This window comes from Halyomorpha halys, unplaced genomic scaffold, assembly GCF_000696795.3.
Source record: "Halyomorpha halys isolate HHAL.00 unplaced genomic scaffold, Hhal_1.1 Scaffold261.1, whole genome shotgun sequence".
NCBI classification, from domain to species: Eukaryota; Metazoa; Arthropoda; class Insecta; order Hemiptera; family Pentatomidae; genus Halyomorpha; species Halyomorpha halys.
Window position 1 is genome coordinate 1,128,067 of NW_027116513.1, and position 17,445 is coordinate 1,145,511.

The following is a 17,445-nucleotide window of genomic DNA, read 5'->3' on the forward strand; positions in this document are numbered from 1 at the left end:
TGTTAAGGAGAAACATTTGGGCTTTTCTGGGAAGCTGTTTGAGTAGGACATACGATATGTTGTCCTTTCCTGTGGACTTGTTTCCCTTTGTTTTCCTCATTGTTGCAGTCAGGTCTTTATGTGTTGAGAAAATGGTGTTTTGTATGTTTTCGGTCTGGGGTTGGTGGTGGTATACAGTGACGGTGCGTGCATTGTCACGAGTGAATGGGATTTTTTTTTTTTCTCTTACCTCCTAATTTTTATTTATTTAAAACTATTACAAATATATTACTGTGAATGGGAAGCTTAGATCGTTTGTCAAGTAGGTGTTGTAGCAATTAAAATCTACGAGAAGTGAAGTACAACTGTTGGTCTTGTAAGAGTAACACTGATTCTTCATGGGTTGCAGCAGTACATATTTATTTTCTTGTAATCATATAATTAATATAATAATGAAATACAACTATAAAAAAAATATATATATGTCATCCAACATCAATCATTAAGCATTTCTGAAGTTATCTAGCATCAACCAGATGCTTTCCCCTAATTTTCGGATATCATTAGGCGATTTTTCAACATGTCCTGATTATCTCAGGTAGTCGATTTAATTTCATTAAATCATTGCCATAAATACATCTTTGAACTGCAATATAAATAAATAAATTATTAAAGCATGAAAAAAAAAAACTTACGTTTCTGATTGATATCAAAGGATCAACGCCATTAGTAAAAAATCTCTGCCGTGCTCTCAGGAAGTCACTAGTTCTGTTTTCCAAATGTAGTTCCGTTATAATAGTTTCATTGAAGATATTAATAAAGTATTCCGTTTCTTGCTGGCTTTTTAGGTGGTATTCATAAGCTGCAAAGACATTGTAAATCAGAAAATCAAAGTGAAACATGCATTTCAGGAATATGTAGAAATCTAAACCATGAACAAAAAAGAAGTACTTTCTGGAAGCAAAATGAATGAGTAATATAGTATATCAAAATATGATAAATGAGTTTAAGAAGAAAAACAAAGTAAAAACTTCAATTGCTAAAGGAAAAATGAATTTCATAAGAAGTTTGGAATTTATTTGTTCACAATTAAAAACATCTCATTGTACGTCATATTGTTGCCGCATTTACCTATAGCCCAAATTTCCTATGCTCTCCTAAATCAGAAAAATAACTCTCACTGAGCATTGTAAGATTTGTTTTATTATACCATTGTAATTAATTGAAATGTATTGAAACTAAATATCTAAAAAAAAAATTTTAAATCAGTGGTCCTTGTTGTGAAGAGGCCGTATTTTTGTGCAGTATAAAACCCAATTCCAAATTATCTTCACATTAAAGTGGATTGACCGTACAGTTTGGTTCATCTGGATACCAGTACACACGAGGACAGCCTTACCAAGCGGCAATTTTTATAAGTCGGAATCAAATTAAACTCTCCACGAGGAGCTTTAGGATCCATGAGGAAGCTAATTGTATTAAATGATTTTAATACACATTTTAAAACTACATCAATATTAATTTTTATAAAAAATATTGCAAATCACTACGTAGAAAGGAAATATTTAAACAAAAATATTGTTTCGAAAAAATTACCTTTTTTTTTTTTATTTATCCTAAAATTTCCCATATTAAGTTCTTCCGCTCAGATTTTCAATTGTATATTTAAATAACAATTCATGTTGATAAGGCCTAATAGTACAAGAGCCGGGGTGAAAAATTTATTACTTTAATGGAAACTATGTATAATTACTAACCTAAATTGATGATTCTGCCAAGTATAGGTACGGGGAATACAAAATGGTGCCTGTTGCAAAACGAAACGAAACATTAATTTTTCTTTCATAACTCCGTATCTTGAAAATTATCAACACTAGAAAACCTAATAGACCATCATTCAAAGAAGAGTAAATTTGTTAAAATATAGAGAAATAGACCACATACATAACATTGAGCCTAATAGTGATATTTACGTTCAATAGTTATATTCTATAAAGTAGTTTATCTTTGCAAAAATACTTTATTTGATATTTTTTGTATTACTTTTTAAGATATTTACATATACACATATACATTATACACAAAATGTTGATTTCTAGTTTTTCCGACTGACTTTTGATTTATGGAAAAAAATATCTCAGCAATTATGATGTCTGCCAGTTCTTAATTCAATTTAATATAAAGTAATTTATGACATCGTAATTATTATGATATTCGTATATGAATACGAAATATGTACATTAAATTTGCTCCAAACAATTATAAATCAATTTATTATTTACATTGCTTTTATAAATACTGCTTATTCCACTTTAGTGTTCAAATTATTGACTCACCTAACGTGTAAATCAACCCTTCATCCTGGCACACCCCGACGATCCAGGGGTAGTTATGATTTTTGGCCTTTGTGGGCCAGCTCGTTAGCAAAGCTCCAGGTGCATTTTCAGGTTCCAAGACGGGAAATATATCAGCGATCACTGTGGTTAACTAAAACATCATAATCATATTTTAAAATAAAAATTTTAGAAATTTTTGTAACGAGTAATTGTTAGATTTTTGTAAATGAAATATTCTATATCTAATATAAATATTTAAGCCAATTTAGGAATCTTTCCTCTACTTGGTAGGTCGATAATTCTGTGAACCCAGATGAAACTCTATCGTCGAGTAGAAAATAAAAATAACTCAAGATATTAGGGGTATTCATGATCTATAGTTTTACATGTTAAAGCGTGCTAAATGCAAAAAGTTATGTTAAATGGAGAAATATTTTCTTCTTTAACCATGTTAAAACGATATAACATGTAACGTGGTTGAGTCTGTTAAAGACCTCACGCAAATGACCAGCTGAGCTCCATTTTGTTTGTTGTTGTGTAGTTTATGTTTTGATTGTGTTAGTATTGTTTTGGATGTTGTAAAAACTAATAAAGCAATAGATAACAATAATAATAATAATGTACTGACAGTTGTCAATTAGCTCATCTTGATTCTCTTCCTCACAAGTTGGAAGATAAATATGACACTAAATAGCCAAACTTTTACACAACTTCCACTTTTCACTTAATTTAGGCATGTTGTAATAAATTATTATTATTATTATTATTATTATTATTACACTGAGGGTCGGGAATCGCTTCCTCACTTTGACCCAATTGGATCTTTTGTGGGTTACCCCTCTTTCCACTAGATATCCCGTATGAATCCCATGCTTCTTATGAAGCTCAATAATTCTTTTGGGTTTGTTCTAGAAGTGTCTTCAGGTTCCATTCTGTCCTGTCCCATATACAGTATCTTTGGAATGCAAGGGCTTCACATTCACACAGAATGTGCTGTGCCTTTTCTTCGTCTGCCATATATAGTCGACACGTGGAATCCTCCACCAGCCTCATCTTCTTAAGATGATACTTTAAGGGGCAGTGGCCCGTGAGGAGTCCTGTTATCGTCCTCAGTTCATTTCTAGTTGTAATAAATTACTTTAATCAAAACTTATAAGTAAACAATGACTTGAAGTTTTGGAAGGAAAGGTTATAAAACAAGCTGTTCATAAAATCCGCTAGGATCTCTTATGCATTTACCATTTAACACGACTTTAAATAGGGCTGCTCACAATCCCATACTTATAACATTTAAAGCGGTATAAGGCATTTTACATTTAACACATCATGCTACCCCTAATATTAGAAAATAGGTCTGTTACTTACATCGTGTAACAAAGTAACGTTGCCAATAAGCTCAATTGGTTTACTCTGCAGACATTGAAGTAGATTTCCAGTTGCGTTACAACCTACTCCTTTAGCCAAGTTCAAGGCCTTATGTCGGGCTATTTCAGATTTCAAAAATACAAAGGGTGTCCAACCGTCTCCGCTTTGAGATACGCAGCCTTTGATGAGACCTTAAACAGAAATAATGTAAGGATTTTCTTCTATAGCGTAAACATTTTTTTTTCAGGAATCCAAAAAAAGAAAGATAACGCAAGTACCATTTCCACATATTGAAATCGAATTAAACAATGCATTTTTTTTACCAAGAAACACTGCTTACCATTCGTCCTCGGAGCTTCACAAATAAGATGTGAGGATGCCCCACCAGCACTCTCACCACTAACGGTTATCATATTCGGATCCCCTCCAAATGCACTTATTTCCCTGTGGACCCATTCCAAAGCCAATGCTTGGTCCTTAAGACCCATATTTCCAGGTATAACGTTGTCTCCCAAACTGAGGAATCCTTAAAATCATTGAAAGAAAATCCTTATCGTTCCGAATTAATCAACTTGATAAAATGGTATATTTCCATTAATTAAATATAATATAATCATACCCAGGATTCCAAGCCGGTAATTAATAGTAACCAAAACCACGTCCTCGTCCATGAAATATCTTCCTGTCCCTAAATCACCAGCTGAACCAGACGTGAAGGCGCCTCCGTGTATAGCGAAGATCACTGGTAATTTTCCTGTCATCTAAATATAATTCATAGTTATTAAAAATAAGATTAGATTCTCAAAAATATAAATGATATTTTACTATCTGGAATAGAAGAGCTTAATACTTATTATAATATTGTACAAAACTATTGACATCTTCGGTAGGCTGATATTATTATTATATAAACCATAATTCCTATCCTCCAGTTCTATTTATTAACACTCCATTATAAAGATCTAGCAAAATATATGGCTTTCCTCCTCCTGAAATAACAACACATGGAATTCAGATACCAGACCTTAAGAAACAATTACTCAACCGAAAATTTCAAGCATCCAATCCTTTTCCAATAGCGAGTTTAATTAATCAAATTCTCTACATTAAAGATGCCTGGAAAGGAGATACTTCCCAAAACTGTAGGGAGATAGGTGCAAGCACCATCTTAATACATATAGGCCTAGATGCCTCCTCCCTGTGAAAAGCAAGGTACCGGCAAATTTCCGGCAACCTCATACCGGTTCTAAAGAAAAATAACCCACGGTAACACCAAAAAAAGGTTATCTGCTAATGCACTGCTTCGAATTCACAGCTGCTCTTCATTATATCCTCCGCCTTTGACAGCGTAATGTAGGCACCTGTCCTGCAGCTGCAGAAGTACAGAACGCTCTTTCTGGCTCCGTCTATCTCTAGGATTCGTCTATAAAGATTCGAGAAGCTACTTACAAGACAAAAGGATCCATTGATAGGTTGCCTTTCAAGTCTTGAGTACGGCACTATGGAATCTAGTTGAAAGCAGTTCTGAAGAAGAAGTTCAAAACAGTTTCTGCTAAGACTCAGTACATTCTCCTGAGAGGAAAAATGGACAGGGCACAACCTCACACAACAGGGCACAACTTTCTCATGACTAAAGGCACAAGAATACTTCTAAGTGACGTAGTACTTACCTTAGTATAAGTTTAGAAAAGATTTTAATGTAATCCGACATTTGGGCAAGCTGAGAAGTAAACGGCATCGAAAATATTTTCCCATCGTTTGAACAATTGGGTTTCAGAATTCCAATCAGACAATATGGGTTTCCATGCTAGACTACATAGCTTTAGAAAGTGTACAAATCCATTTTACCCCTGATACCGGAGTACCGGACATGGCACGTCATTTTAAACCGTACCTACGTGGCATGACCATAAAAGTCAAACGATTCGAGTTGAAAATAAAATCACAAGACAAAGATTCTATCACTACAAAATGATCCATGTGTCATAATACTAAAAATTCGAAAATATGCTTAAACCACAAACATAAAGTGGGAATTGGAATATTTTTTGTTATGTCACTGAGTAGATTATTTATCCAAAACAAGAGCCAATGATTTCTGCTACAACAAGTCAGTAGTTTGATGAATTTTCTGTTATGTTACAGGCATTATATCATACAAATAGAAATTATTCTGAAAACCTGAACGTACGTTAGGTGTAAAAACATTCAGATAGAGGCAGTCCTCTTGTCCCAAAGTTGAAGGGCCCAATCCAAACATGACGGGCTGGAAACATATTGGTGTGGGTTGAGTTGCGTCTAATATCCCAGTCCAGTTCCAGTTGTCTGATTTTTCTGAAATCTAAAAAAAATAAATATTTAATATAATTAGTATCTTAAAATACTATAAAAGAGAAACATTCACTATATCAGTCTTTGAGCAATTATCGATAAATTTAGTAATGGTGATATATGATCTTTCTTCAAAATCAACTAATCCTTGAAGAACAAGGGAAGTTTACTTGTTACGTTTTATAATGTAGTTACAGGATTAGTAAATGTGGTCCTAACTAATAATTATAATGTATATACTACGAATATGTATATACCACCTAAGGACGGCTATAATCACCTTCTCCGAATTCCTGTTCCCACTCTTTATTCCTCCCTCTCTCTTCCTCTTTCTACCCCACTCTCTCTCCCTCCCCCTATTATATTATGAACAGTTCAAGCTCCTCTATCCTTTCTACCGTAGGAGGAACTCTAGCTTGTGACAGATTTTTGATAATCAGATCATCCAGATGAAAGTAGGGATGGGATTTCATTGGAATAATTCCATCATTTGTCACTCCGGTACCCTTCCCACCTTAAAATCCCGCATATTCCTGCACTTCCAATCCATCCAGAACGAAGTGAATTGGAAATAATTTTATTTTTCACACGTTCGTTTAGACTATTATTTTATCTTTACTTCACCGTAAATAGATGTTCTTATTATTCATTTGTGTGTAAAAATGGAAGTTGGGAGGGGAAGGTAAGGTAAAATATTTTATTCGCATTTGTGTCCACGTTTCGGTCTAAACGTAGGTCTTTCTCAGGGCTATATGAAAACAATTTAACAGTCATTACGGTAATAGTTTAACAAGAAATTAAGTTGATAATTTACATTTCTACGAAAATAAAAGTGGTCAATAAAGGATCATGAAAGTAATAAGAATAAATAAAATTAAATATAAAATTTAAAGTCCATATAACAAACGCCTCCAGTCCCGTGGCGATTTCTAAGTAACATGAATATAAAATTTATGATTAAGTATTGCAGGTACTGTCTACTCCCTATCTGTTTCTAGCTCTTTTATGCAAATGATAAAAATAAATGTACTAGAAATAAAAAAAAATCTATAGAATAATAGCATCTAATTCTGAGTCCATTGCTAAATTATATCAATAAATAATTTATAGTTAAGTATTGTGATATAGCCCATAATTCCCATTATTTTCTATGGTAATAAAAAGGAAATTTATGATTAAAGCTTTGGTAATTTTAATAATGACTTTAGAAATTGGGGGATCAATAAATAATAAATAGAATATTATATATAAAATATTGTCGAGAAAAAGTGATAGATTAAAAAGAGAGGGGAAGGAAGATAAGGAGTGGTTAAAACCATCATTAGAACAACACTCCCCACTATTAAATAAATAAATAATTTTAATATTGTATACTCAAGCCCCGTAGTTACGTATCTTATTTACCTTAGTTTCATAAATAGCTCACATATCGTTTTCATTCTTACATTTCTTATAATATTTATTCTCATTATTTAAACATAAAAGTAATGATTTCCATAATGTTATATTCGTATGTTTGTTATCTTATATTACTTGTAATCTTATTAATTTTTTTTTCTTATGCTATTACTAAAGGTTGTTTTTTTTCATTTATTTAATGAAGTCCTTAATAAAGGACGGAAGGAATAACTTCCACGATTCCACTTAAGCGATGAAATAAAATAAAATAAACAAATTCCAGTATTCTTATATTACAAAAACAGAGATTAGAACATACTCACCACAAACCTCCGTTCTCCAACAGGTGGCTTGGCGTAAGGGATCTTAGTGAAGGAGAAGTAGTCCCTTCCGTCCCTAGACTTGAGGACCTGCCCCCTCATCGTGCCCTGGGAGGTGGTCACCTGAGGGCTCTGCCCCAGTACCAGGTGCCCCAAAGCCAAAACGCACACGATCGTCAGCATCTCCCCTTGTTATCAGTGAGCTCTACCTATATCACATATATATAGTATCGCTTATCTTTTTCTCTTTATCGATCACTAATGGGCTGCTAAATTATTCTCAAGTTCCTAGAACCCTCATCCAGGGAATGGAATTGAAATGAACAATCTAAATTGCAATTATCCTGTGAAAATCAAAATTTAGATGTAGGAATTAACCATTGAATGCCTTATTTTAAATACGAATTACCATTGAATGCCATATTTTCTACTTTTTATTTTTTACCCTCTCGTAACGTTTCCTCGTAAAAACACTTAGTCATTCTTGTAACGGCTTTTTTAATTCAGAGTTTGGCCGTTATTGGGGCAGTATCCATTAGGCGTTTGATTTTCAACCTAACAGGTTCGTTTTATTCTCTTTTTTTTCTTTCCCTTTTCTTTATTTTACCACCCCTTCTTTTCTCCATTTTCCTTACCCACGTTATTAGTTATGTTCACTATATTATTTTATTGGTGTTTTCAATTTTTTTTTTCTATTCATTTCTTATGTTATACTTTACTTATATTTTGCCTCTTTATCAACTATTATTGTTACATATATTTTCTTCTTCTCAATTTTCTTCCCATATTTCAATTTTTAAATTATTAATAACTAATATGTTCATACTTCTTTGCATAATATAACTTCATTTTTATTTCATTTCCTTAATTATGTTATTTTACCGACTTTTTCAATTACCTATATGTACATTTTATTTCTCACTTCTCTCATCATTTCATTTTATTAATTCTATTTTGTAAAATTATTCATCTTATGTTATTCTGTTTATACTTTCTTTTTTATTTTCTATACTTACTGTGGTTGTTATCTTGTTCTGTTCTTAGCCCTGAAGATGGCTAGAAAGTCTAGCCGAAACGTTGGCACAATTAAATACGTTACACTAATTTATTTGTGTTTCACTTTGACCACACCACCAACCATCTTCTCCTCGTACGAATTAACCACATCAAGCATCATAGATTGATTCACTACTTCTGTTTTTTTCCCCACGGTTCATAAGAAATAGTCAATTACTTCGTGAACTACAACTGGAATCCATAGAAGAATTCATAAAAAACGTTATTTAAAATTCAATTCACGGTTACTGGCAGTAAAGATTACAGATGCTTACACCGTAAGAAATCTAACTTCATCTCAAATTTTCTATTAACTATCTATCCATTTTTGTTTCTCAATTTTTTTTTCATTATGTAAGTCAGTTATTTACTTTAATAATTCTATAAATATACTCGTTATTAATCATTATTTTGAATAATTTTTCGAATAGTTTATTGTAAGTTTTAATTAGAATTATTCAGTAGTTATAATATTATAAATAGTTTGGAGCGTCTTTAAATGAGACTAAACTCCCATATAATCAATGGTTAATAAACTATTAAATTGCTATAATAAAATAACCTGCTAAAACAAACCAGGACGATCTGGAAATAAAGAAATGTAAAAAATAAATAGAATAAAGTTTTGAACAACTATCAAAAACTTTTCCATCAATAGTGATAATACAAAATATAAATACTGTTTTGCTATATTACAATTATCAATGCTGTCAAAAATATATCGGTTGATGTCAAACCTAAGGTATAAGGAGTTATGAAACTTTCTACTTTCATCCATGACTATTACTATGATATTCTACGAGTAAATTACGCATTAAGTATTATATAATAGAAAGCTAATATAATGTAATTTTAAATTTAAAAAATAAAAAATTACCTCATTAGGTTCCTCATGGATGAAGTAAATTAGACCTAAGTGTTCATTATTTTTTTTATTTTTAATTGATAGGGAGGGGTATTCATGATATTGTGTTAAATGTAAAATGTTTCACCATGTTAAATGTTATAAGTGTAGCATTGTGAGCAGCCCTATTTAAAGTCATGTTAAATGATAAATGCATAAGAGCTCCTAGCGGATTTTCTGAGCAACTTGTTTAGTAACCTTTCCTTCCAAATCTTCTTGTTATTGTTTACTTCTAAGTTTTGATTAAAATAATTTATTACAACATGCCTAAAATAAGTGAAAAGTAGAAGTGTAAAAGTTTGGCTACTGATTATATTTTTAAAAAAGTCCAAAAAACAAAACAAAACACAAACAAGTTACGAGTAAGTAACTTAACACAACAACAAATAAAACGGTGACAAGCTCAGCTGGTCTGTTTCGTGACGTCATTCTCCATTTAACAGACCTAGTAACAGACTGTCAGCCATGTTACATATTATATCGTTTTAAATTGGTAAAAGAAGGAAATATTTCTCCATTTAACGTAAGTTTTTCCATTTAACACGCTTTAAAATGTTAAACTAAAGATTATGAATCCCCCTAATAAAGAAGAATATAGTATTATTATAAAAGTAATTTGAATGGTTTTCAAAAATAAGGCCTCCTATTTTTTTAGAAATAAAAAATTCCATTTATTTTCAAAAATATTCAACATAAAATGTCTATTTTATAAAAAATTCCCACTTTGGTCAATACATTTTTTAAGACGGTGTACCAGTTTTTGTCTGGCCATGTTGTACCACGTCTTTGAGAAGGCGTTGAACCTCATTTGTTACCTCATTATCTGAGCTGAATCACCTTCTGGCTTAATCTTATTTTAAGTTAGGAAACAAGTGGTTATCACTGGGAGCCAAGGCCGAACTCTAGGTAGAGTTATTAACAATGTCCCATTGAGGTGCCTGTAGGAAAAACACGTTGAGGGCTAGTTATGGGTGAGAGTTATGGAGTAAGATAAACTCTATTTATTTTATATGAAAAGATACAGCGGCTAAGACATACTATATGCAATACTATCTACAAACTTGTCTTCTAGAGTGTCCTCCAAAAACTCGATTCAACTTCTACTTTCAACTCTAGTATTGAACTCAGAATAAAAATTCTCTATATCCCTAGAATAAAATAATAGGAATTTCGATTTTTTTAAAAAATACTAGAGGTATTCACAATGCTGTGTTAAATGTTTTTTTATTTATTTAATTATTGATATTTACAACTGTATAAAAAATACAACAAGCAAATTTGATCATAATGACATAATGATAATGATATGATACAGCATGTAGAGAAGCTACCCAGTAGTAGAACTCTAAAAACATTTTACAATATAAGGTCACGAGGCCATCTTCTTTTCAGGCGCCTCAGAGGAAAACCAGGAATGGAAGAGGAAGCAAGGTTAGAAACTAGTGGGTTTGGGTGGTTAGGGAGTTTATAATGGAAGGAATGATATCGGGTTCGGGCTAGATCGGTTACATAAGGAACATTTAGGTCTTTATGGATGGTTTTATTAGTAACAAAATAAGGAGCATTGAGGATTTACGAAGGATTTTGGATTGTAAGGATTGGACACGAGAGGAATTCGAAGGTTTAGTGGAGCCCCAAAGCTCAACTCCGTATGTCCAGATGGGCCTTAGTCTTTTGTTATGAGTCGGAAGTTTGGACCGTTTCCTAGTAAGTGCTATAATAGTCGGAATCTGTGTGCAGTTTCCTGTCTTTTCAGTCTTGTGTGAGGATTCCAGGTTAGTCGTTTGTCAAGGTGTAGTCTAAGATAACGAATCTGTTTTACAGGAGTAAGAGGTGTTAATTGTAAAATGTTTTACCATGTTAAATTAAATGTTATAAGTATAGGATTGTGAGGAGCCTTCTTCAAACTCATGTTAAATGTTGAATACATAAGAATACATGAATACTCTTAGCGGATTTTCAGAGAAACTTATTTTATAAACTTTCCTCCCACGACTTCATGTTATTGTTTACTTCTAAGTTTTGAATTAAAGTAATTTATTACCACATGTCTAAATTTAGTGAAAAGTGGAAATTTTGCGAAAGTTTGGCTACTGAGTGTCTTGTTGATCTTCTAACTTGTAAAGAAAAAGAATCAAGATAAGCTAATTGACAAGTTAGCATTACATTATTATTATAATTGTCATCCATTACTTTATTAGTATTAAATAATTTTTAGGTGTTCCCAAAGTCTAAGCCCCAATTGCTTTATTAGTTTCCAAAACAATACTAACACAATCAAAACACAAACTACGAGCAAGTAAGCTAACAAAACAAACAAAATATGACGAGCTAAGTTAGTCTATTTCGTGACGTCATTCTCCATTTAACAGAGCTAGTAACAGACTCTCAACCGTGTTATATGTTATATCGTTTTAACAAGGTAAAAGAAGGAAATATTTCTCCATTTAACATAAGTTTTTTCCTTTAACACGCTTTAACATGGTAAACTAAAGAATACCCCTACAATATATTAAATTTGTGGCTACTGAGATGTTTCTTACAAGAAGTTAGCTTTCAGTGGACCAGAAGTTTCTATTCTCATCTTAATCGAATCAAATAATATATTTATGAATACAACAATATAATAAGTAGTTATACACAAGTTAAGTTAAAGTATTTACACAATTAGTTAAAATTGATATGATATGATAGTTTGACTGAAGACTATGGTGGTTCACATCACAGCAGCTAGGTCGCGCCATTTTGGTCTGTAACGGTTCTACCGCGGTAACCAACAGATAGTAGCAATTTCGTTACATTCCCATGCATAATTAGTAGTTAGTAGTTAGTATTACTAATTATAATCCCGTTACTTTATTATTAATACTATATTCATTTTTATTTATTAAAAATGTATTAATAATGAACACTAATTTGTAATTTCTTTTTGTTTCCAGAAATAAAATTACATTTTAGTAGTTTTCGATTTTATAATTTTAATGCTTATTTTAGAATATAGTGTTGTAAATGAAATCATAAGATTCATGATTCAACTTCTGTTATCAATTATAAATTTGATATCAACTGATATATTTTTTTTAAGCATTGGAAACTCTAATAAAGCAAAGCAATTTATGTTTTGTCTTATTAAAACTGATAAAAAAATTTCGTTTTGTATGTTCAAAATTTTTCAAGCCGCTTTTGTCGATAACTGTTCAAAAGTGAATTAGTGAATCGTCCTATGATGTTTGATGCTTCCTATGATATTATAGAAAATAAACAGAATTTAGTATTTGGAATCGAAAAAAACATCTTGAATTTTACTTTTAATATTACTCTCATACGTATACATATACCAAGTAATAATTACATAAGTCAAGTGTAGAGTAGGTACTTAAGGTTGAGAGATATTTGAAGTAGCAATAAACACTTCTCTACAAAGATTTTATCATAAATCTGCCAATAAAACTATTTTTTCCTATAATGATACTGAAACCAATTGTATATGACACATTTTAATAATGTTATCATAGTCAGCTTGACGTATTATTGATATATAATCCCCAATAACAAACAAATATACCTAAATAAGAATTACGTTCAGTACTGTTACTTAAATTTTCAATTTCAAATCAGTAATTGATTTCAATATCAGTATTTTAGCCTTGCCTCTGTTATCCATTTCATTAATTAGTAGATTAAATATTTTAACAGTAACCCACCTGCGTAAACAATATGTGTTTAAACTGTGCATACGTCGTGTTTAGAATGGTAATGACGCATAAATTATATATGTCCGTGCATGCATGTGTGTATTTAAATAAATAAAAACGAACCTATGTTCAGCTCCAACAATCAACGAAAGATAACTGGACGGTATTATAAAGGCATGTTCTGCATGACTGGGCCAGTTCTCACCGGCAACTTCAACAATTGTAAAAAAATTGATTCAAGGAGACTATATTAGGAATAAGTAGAGACAGATAATCGTTAAAGTTGTTATTCGACTACCAGCAGATAGTACTAGAGTCACTTAACAGTTATTTCACTCCATTTTTTATTAATTTTAATAAAACCTATGTATAACTAGCGAAATCGATGATTCTACGACTATAATTAGGGTAAATAAAAAAGGTGGATATTTCAAAGTGTTAGATTAAAGATACTTATTTATTCATTCAGAGCTTCATGTCTTTAAAACTATCTACAAATTCAGAAAACGTAATAGAATATCATTTAAAGTAGAGTAGAATTGCTAAAATATAAGCCCTAATAGAGTTGTATACGTTCAATATTTCCCGAGATATAGATTTTTTAAAAAGCAACATTTCAAAAACGAAATAACGAATAATAAGGAGCTAATAAATTTATTTTGGGAAAATATATCTCAGGAAGACGTACAGACGTCTATTAGCTATCCGAGATATACTTTTTTAAAAAGCAATATTTATAAAAAATGTACCGAAAAATCAGCAGTTAGTAACTATATTATGGAAAAGTCGTACAGATGTCTATTTGAGTAGTTTATCACGTTTATCTTCTTATAAGTAGTAGTTTTCATGATATATACCAAAATAAATTCACCAAATGTTGTTTTCTAATAGTTTGGAAAAATTTTTAATTTATGAAAAACTTATCTCAGGAATCATTAGACGTACAGATGTATGTTAACACTTAAATCAAAGCTACTAGGATTTACTATAAATTAGTAGTTTCCATAATATTTACTAAAATCAATTGATTTCTAATTGTCCCGGAAAAATTCACATTCATAGGCAAATATCCTAGAATTATTACCATGTCATAAATTACTTTATAATAAATTAAATTATATTTGTTTCAAGTGCTGGCGGAAATCTGTACGTCTAATGCTTCCTGAGGTGTTTTTCATAAATCCAAAACGTCTGTCAGTCTGAACAACTAGAATTCAATATTTTGTGAATTTATTTTGCTATATATCTTAAAATCTACTACAAAAAATATCAAATAAATTACTTCTACAAAAATATACGTTATAAACTTTTAAGCTTTGATTTGAGTGCTAATCGAAATCACAACGTCTAATGAATTCCTGAGATATAGATTTTTCAAAATAAATTTACTAACTATTGATTTTTCAGTACTTTTTTCATGAAATGTTGCTTTCTTAAAAAATATATTTCGGTAACCGAGAACAATAGAACGTAAATAGCTCTTTTTTGGAACCATATTTTAGGAAATTTACTCTTCTTTAAATTACATTCTATTAAATTTTTAGTGTTGTAGGTAGTTTTGAAGATATAGAGCTCCAAATGAAAATTATTTTATGACAGACTTATCAATTTCGACTAGTAACTGTACATAATTTTTATTAAAGTAATTGAAATAACTGAACATTTTTTTTCAAATAACGAAAAATCAATTTTTTGTGAATTAATTTTTGAACATATCATGAAAATATTTACTCCTACAAAGATAAACATTACTAAATTATAGTACATTTAACCATTTAACTATCTTTAATTTGAGTGCTACTAGGCATCTGTAAGTGTAATAGTTCCTCAGATATGGTTTTTCATAAACAAAAATGTTTTTGTGAACAAGAAAAAATCATGGTTTTGTGTATTTATTTTGGTGAATATTATGGAATTTGTTTTTTTAACCCCTTCCTCCCTCAACTAAGGTTGACAGAGTCATCAATTTTGACTAGTAACTGATTATATTATATCATTAAATTGCACTTTTATTTTTATGATTTATCATAAGATTCTGGTAACTTATTCCTAGGCATTTTATTTTTGTTCTTTGAAATTATACATTTATATATTTTACTTATTTACATATATAAATATGTAAAAATATATACAGTGAAGTATCAGTTATACGAATATGAGGGGGTACCAAAAATTCTTCGTATAAGTGAATATTTCATGTAAGTGAATACGCAATACATATCATGTACGTATATTTTTGAGAATTCTTTTCTCGTAATTAGTAGGTACATATACGTATGTTGTATGCAGTGGAAAGAAAAACAAAGTAAAGTGAAAAAAATTATTTATTATATAAACATTTAATTTATCTTTAATCCGAATTTTTTAATTTTTGACAAAAAAAATTATGTCATGTTTTTTTCATGTTGCTTTGGGCTGAATACATCATTCTTTCGCATTCTGTTAAGGTGTTTCCTTCTCGCTAATCTCTTTCGCATATACAAAACGTTTTACAACTTCAAATGCTTCAAGAGCTTCTGCAAAAATGGAAGAGGCAAAGGATCTTCGTCATCTGAATCGGAATCGTCCGAGCTTATTATTATACATTAAGGAATAGAATATAAACATAAAGAGTCATTGGGACCGGATGTTATTCGCGGAAAGAAGTTGTTTACTGTTTCGTTTCTCACGGTATTTTTCGTCCTTTGTCTTGCCACGGAAGAAACAAAAATTCATAGAACTGAATAAAATTTACTAATATGTACATAAATCGGGTCCAAACTTTCCTTGGTATAACTAAATGTTTCGTATAACTAAGTTTCGTATAAATGGATAATTACATACACATAATTCAGAGGTTTTTGCAGGGGATTGAGAAATTCTTCCCATAACTGAATGTTTCGTACAAGTGAGTTTCGTATAAGTGAGACTTCACTGTATATCCAGTAAGGATGACATAGAAATGAATATAGATGAGGTACTGAAACATTGTAAAACCTTGACTTCATCAATGAATTAAATGGGTCCTTACTGGTGTTGATCGGCAGGAATATGCTGGATGGATAAAGTAAGAAATTAACTGTCTTGAAAAGTAGAGAAATAACATTCTGGAAGAGAATGAGGAAAAATTCCTGAAGTTTTACGGACATTTGAAAAAATGAAAGAAGAAAGATTACCATGTGAGGTACTCTACTGGAAACTAGGAGGGATATAGAGGAATGGGCTTTGAACTGAGTGGTCTGGAAGGATACCATACAAAATTAAGTTCAAGGAAACACTACTTAAGTGGAAATTTTTATAAATAAATAAACTAAGTATGTTGAAAGATATCACATGGTTTATACAAGGGTAAACTTCATCTAAGTACATAACATTAACAGAAAAATAACAATGGGACGATTGTCTTTTCAATCGACTTTTTATTTCTGGCCACCAGGTTAAAGCACAGACTGTAACGGCTCTATTTTTTTTTCACTGTATAAAAAAAAATCCAACCATATATCTTCCTAAAGCAGTAGAGGAAAATTATTTTCAATAATATTTTTATCATAAGATCCATTGTGACAAGTTAAAAGAATTTATAAAATGATTCTATAGCTTAATTTTATTAGTTCACATTTCATCAGTTTGTTCAGAACATTCCATTATTTTCATTTTCTTCTAGTGACTACTGCAAATGGAGATTTGTTGTTTGTCGTTCCATAAAATATTCCTTTGACACTAAAAACAGAGTAAAATAATATAAAATTTAAATATTTAAATTTTAACAGAAATTAATAACTTTGTATATGGCTGGTCACCTGCTTGGGGTATGATATCCCATTTCAACTGAAGAAGGTACACATTTTTCATGACTGTGCACTGGAAGTGAAGGGCAGGTTTCCATCAAGAACTTATGGTTTGGGTCGATTGACTCAGCAAAGTATTCATAGGATCTTACATGACTGCATCGACCTTCAAATGTAAAACATAAGACATCAAAGCTCTTATCCATATGAATGATTAATTAAATACTTAACAAATTAAGGAAATACTTAAATTATTTAAGTATACTTAATAATTTTCTGTACAAACAGAAATAT

At 30.9% G+C, this 17,445-nt stretch overlaps 2 protein-coding genes across 3 annotated transcripts in view; both read right to left on the reverse strand.

Annotated features, from left to right (window-relative positions):
* LOC106680444 (carboxylic ester hydrolase) overlaps positions 1–7,938 on the reverse strand; it is a 12,022-nt gene extending 4,084 nt beyond the window's left edge. The window contains exons 1-7 of the mRNA XM_014420165.2: positions 7,733–7,938; positions 5,872–6,021; positions 4,300–4,441; positions 4,021–4,206; positions 3,681–3,871; positions 2,316–2,466; positions 675–841 (exon numbers count right to left, since the gene is read on the reverse strand). Coding sequence (XP_014275651.1) covers positions 675–841; positions 2,316–2,466; positions 3,681–3,871; positions 4,021–4,206; positions 4,300–4,441; positions 5,872–6,021; positions 7,733–7,912 — 1,167 coding nt within the window. The 5' untranslated portion in view covers positions 7,913–7,938. The remainder of the gene's footprint in view (positions 1–674; positions 842–2,315; positions 2,467–3,680; positions 3,872–4,020; positions 4,207–4,299; positions 4,442–5,871; positions 6,022–7,732) is intronic.
* Positions 7,939–16,678: 8,740 nt separating this feature from the next.
* LOC106680447 (pancreatic triacylglycerol lipase) overlaps positions 16,679–17,445 on the reverse strand; it is an 8,467-nt gene continuing 7,700 nt past the window's right edge. For both annotated transcript variants that reach the window (XM_014420168.2, XM_067053273.1), the window contains exons 7-8: positions 17,164–17,317; positions 16,679–17,083 (exon numbers count right to left, since the gene is read on the reverse strand). In XM_014420168.2, the coding sequence (XP_014275654.1) occupies positions 17,014–17,083; positions 17,164–17,317 (224 nt within the window). In that variant the 3' untranslated portion in view covers positions 16,679–17,013. The remainder of the gene's footprint in view (positions 17,084–17,163; positions 17,318–17,445) is intronic.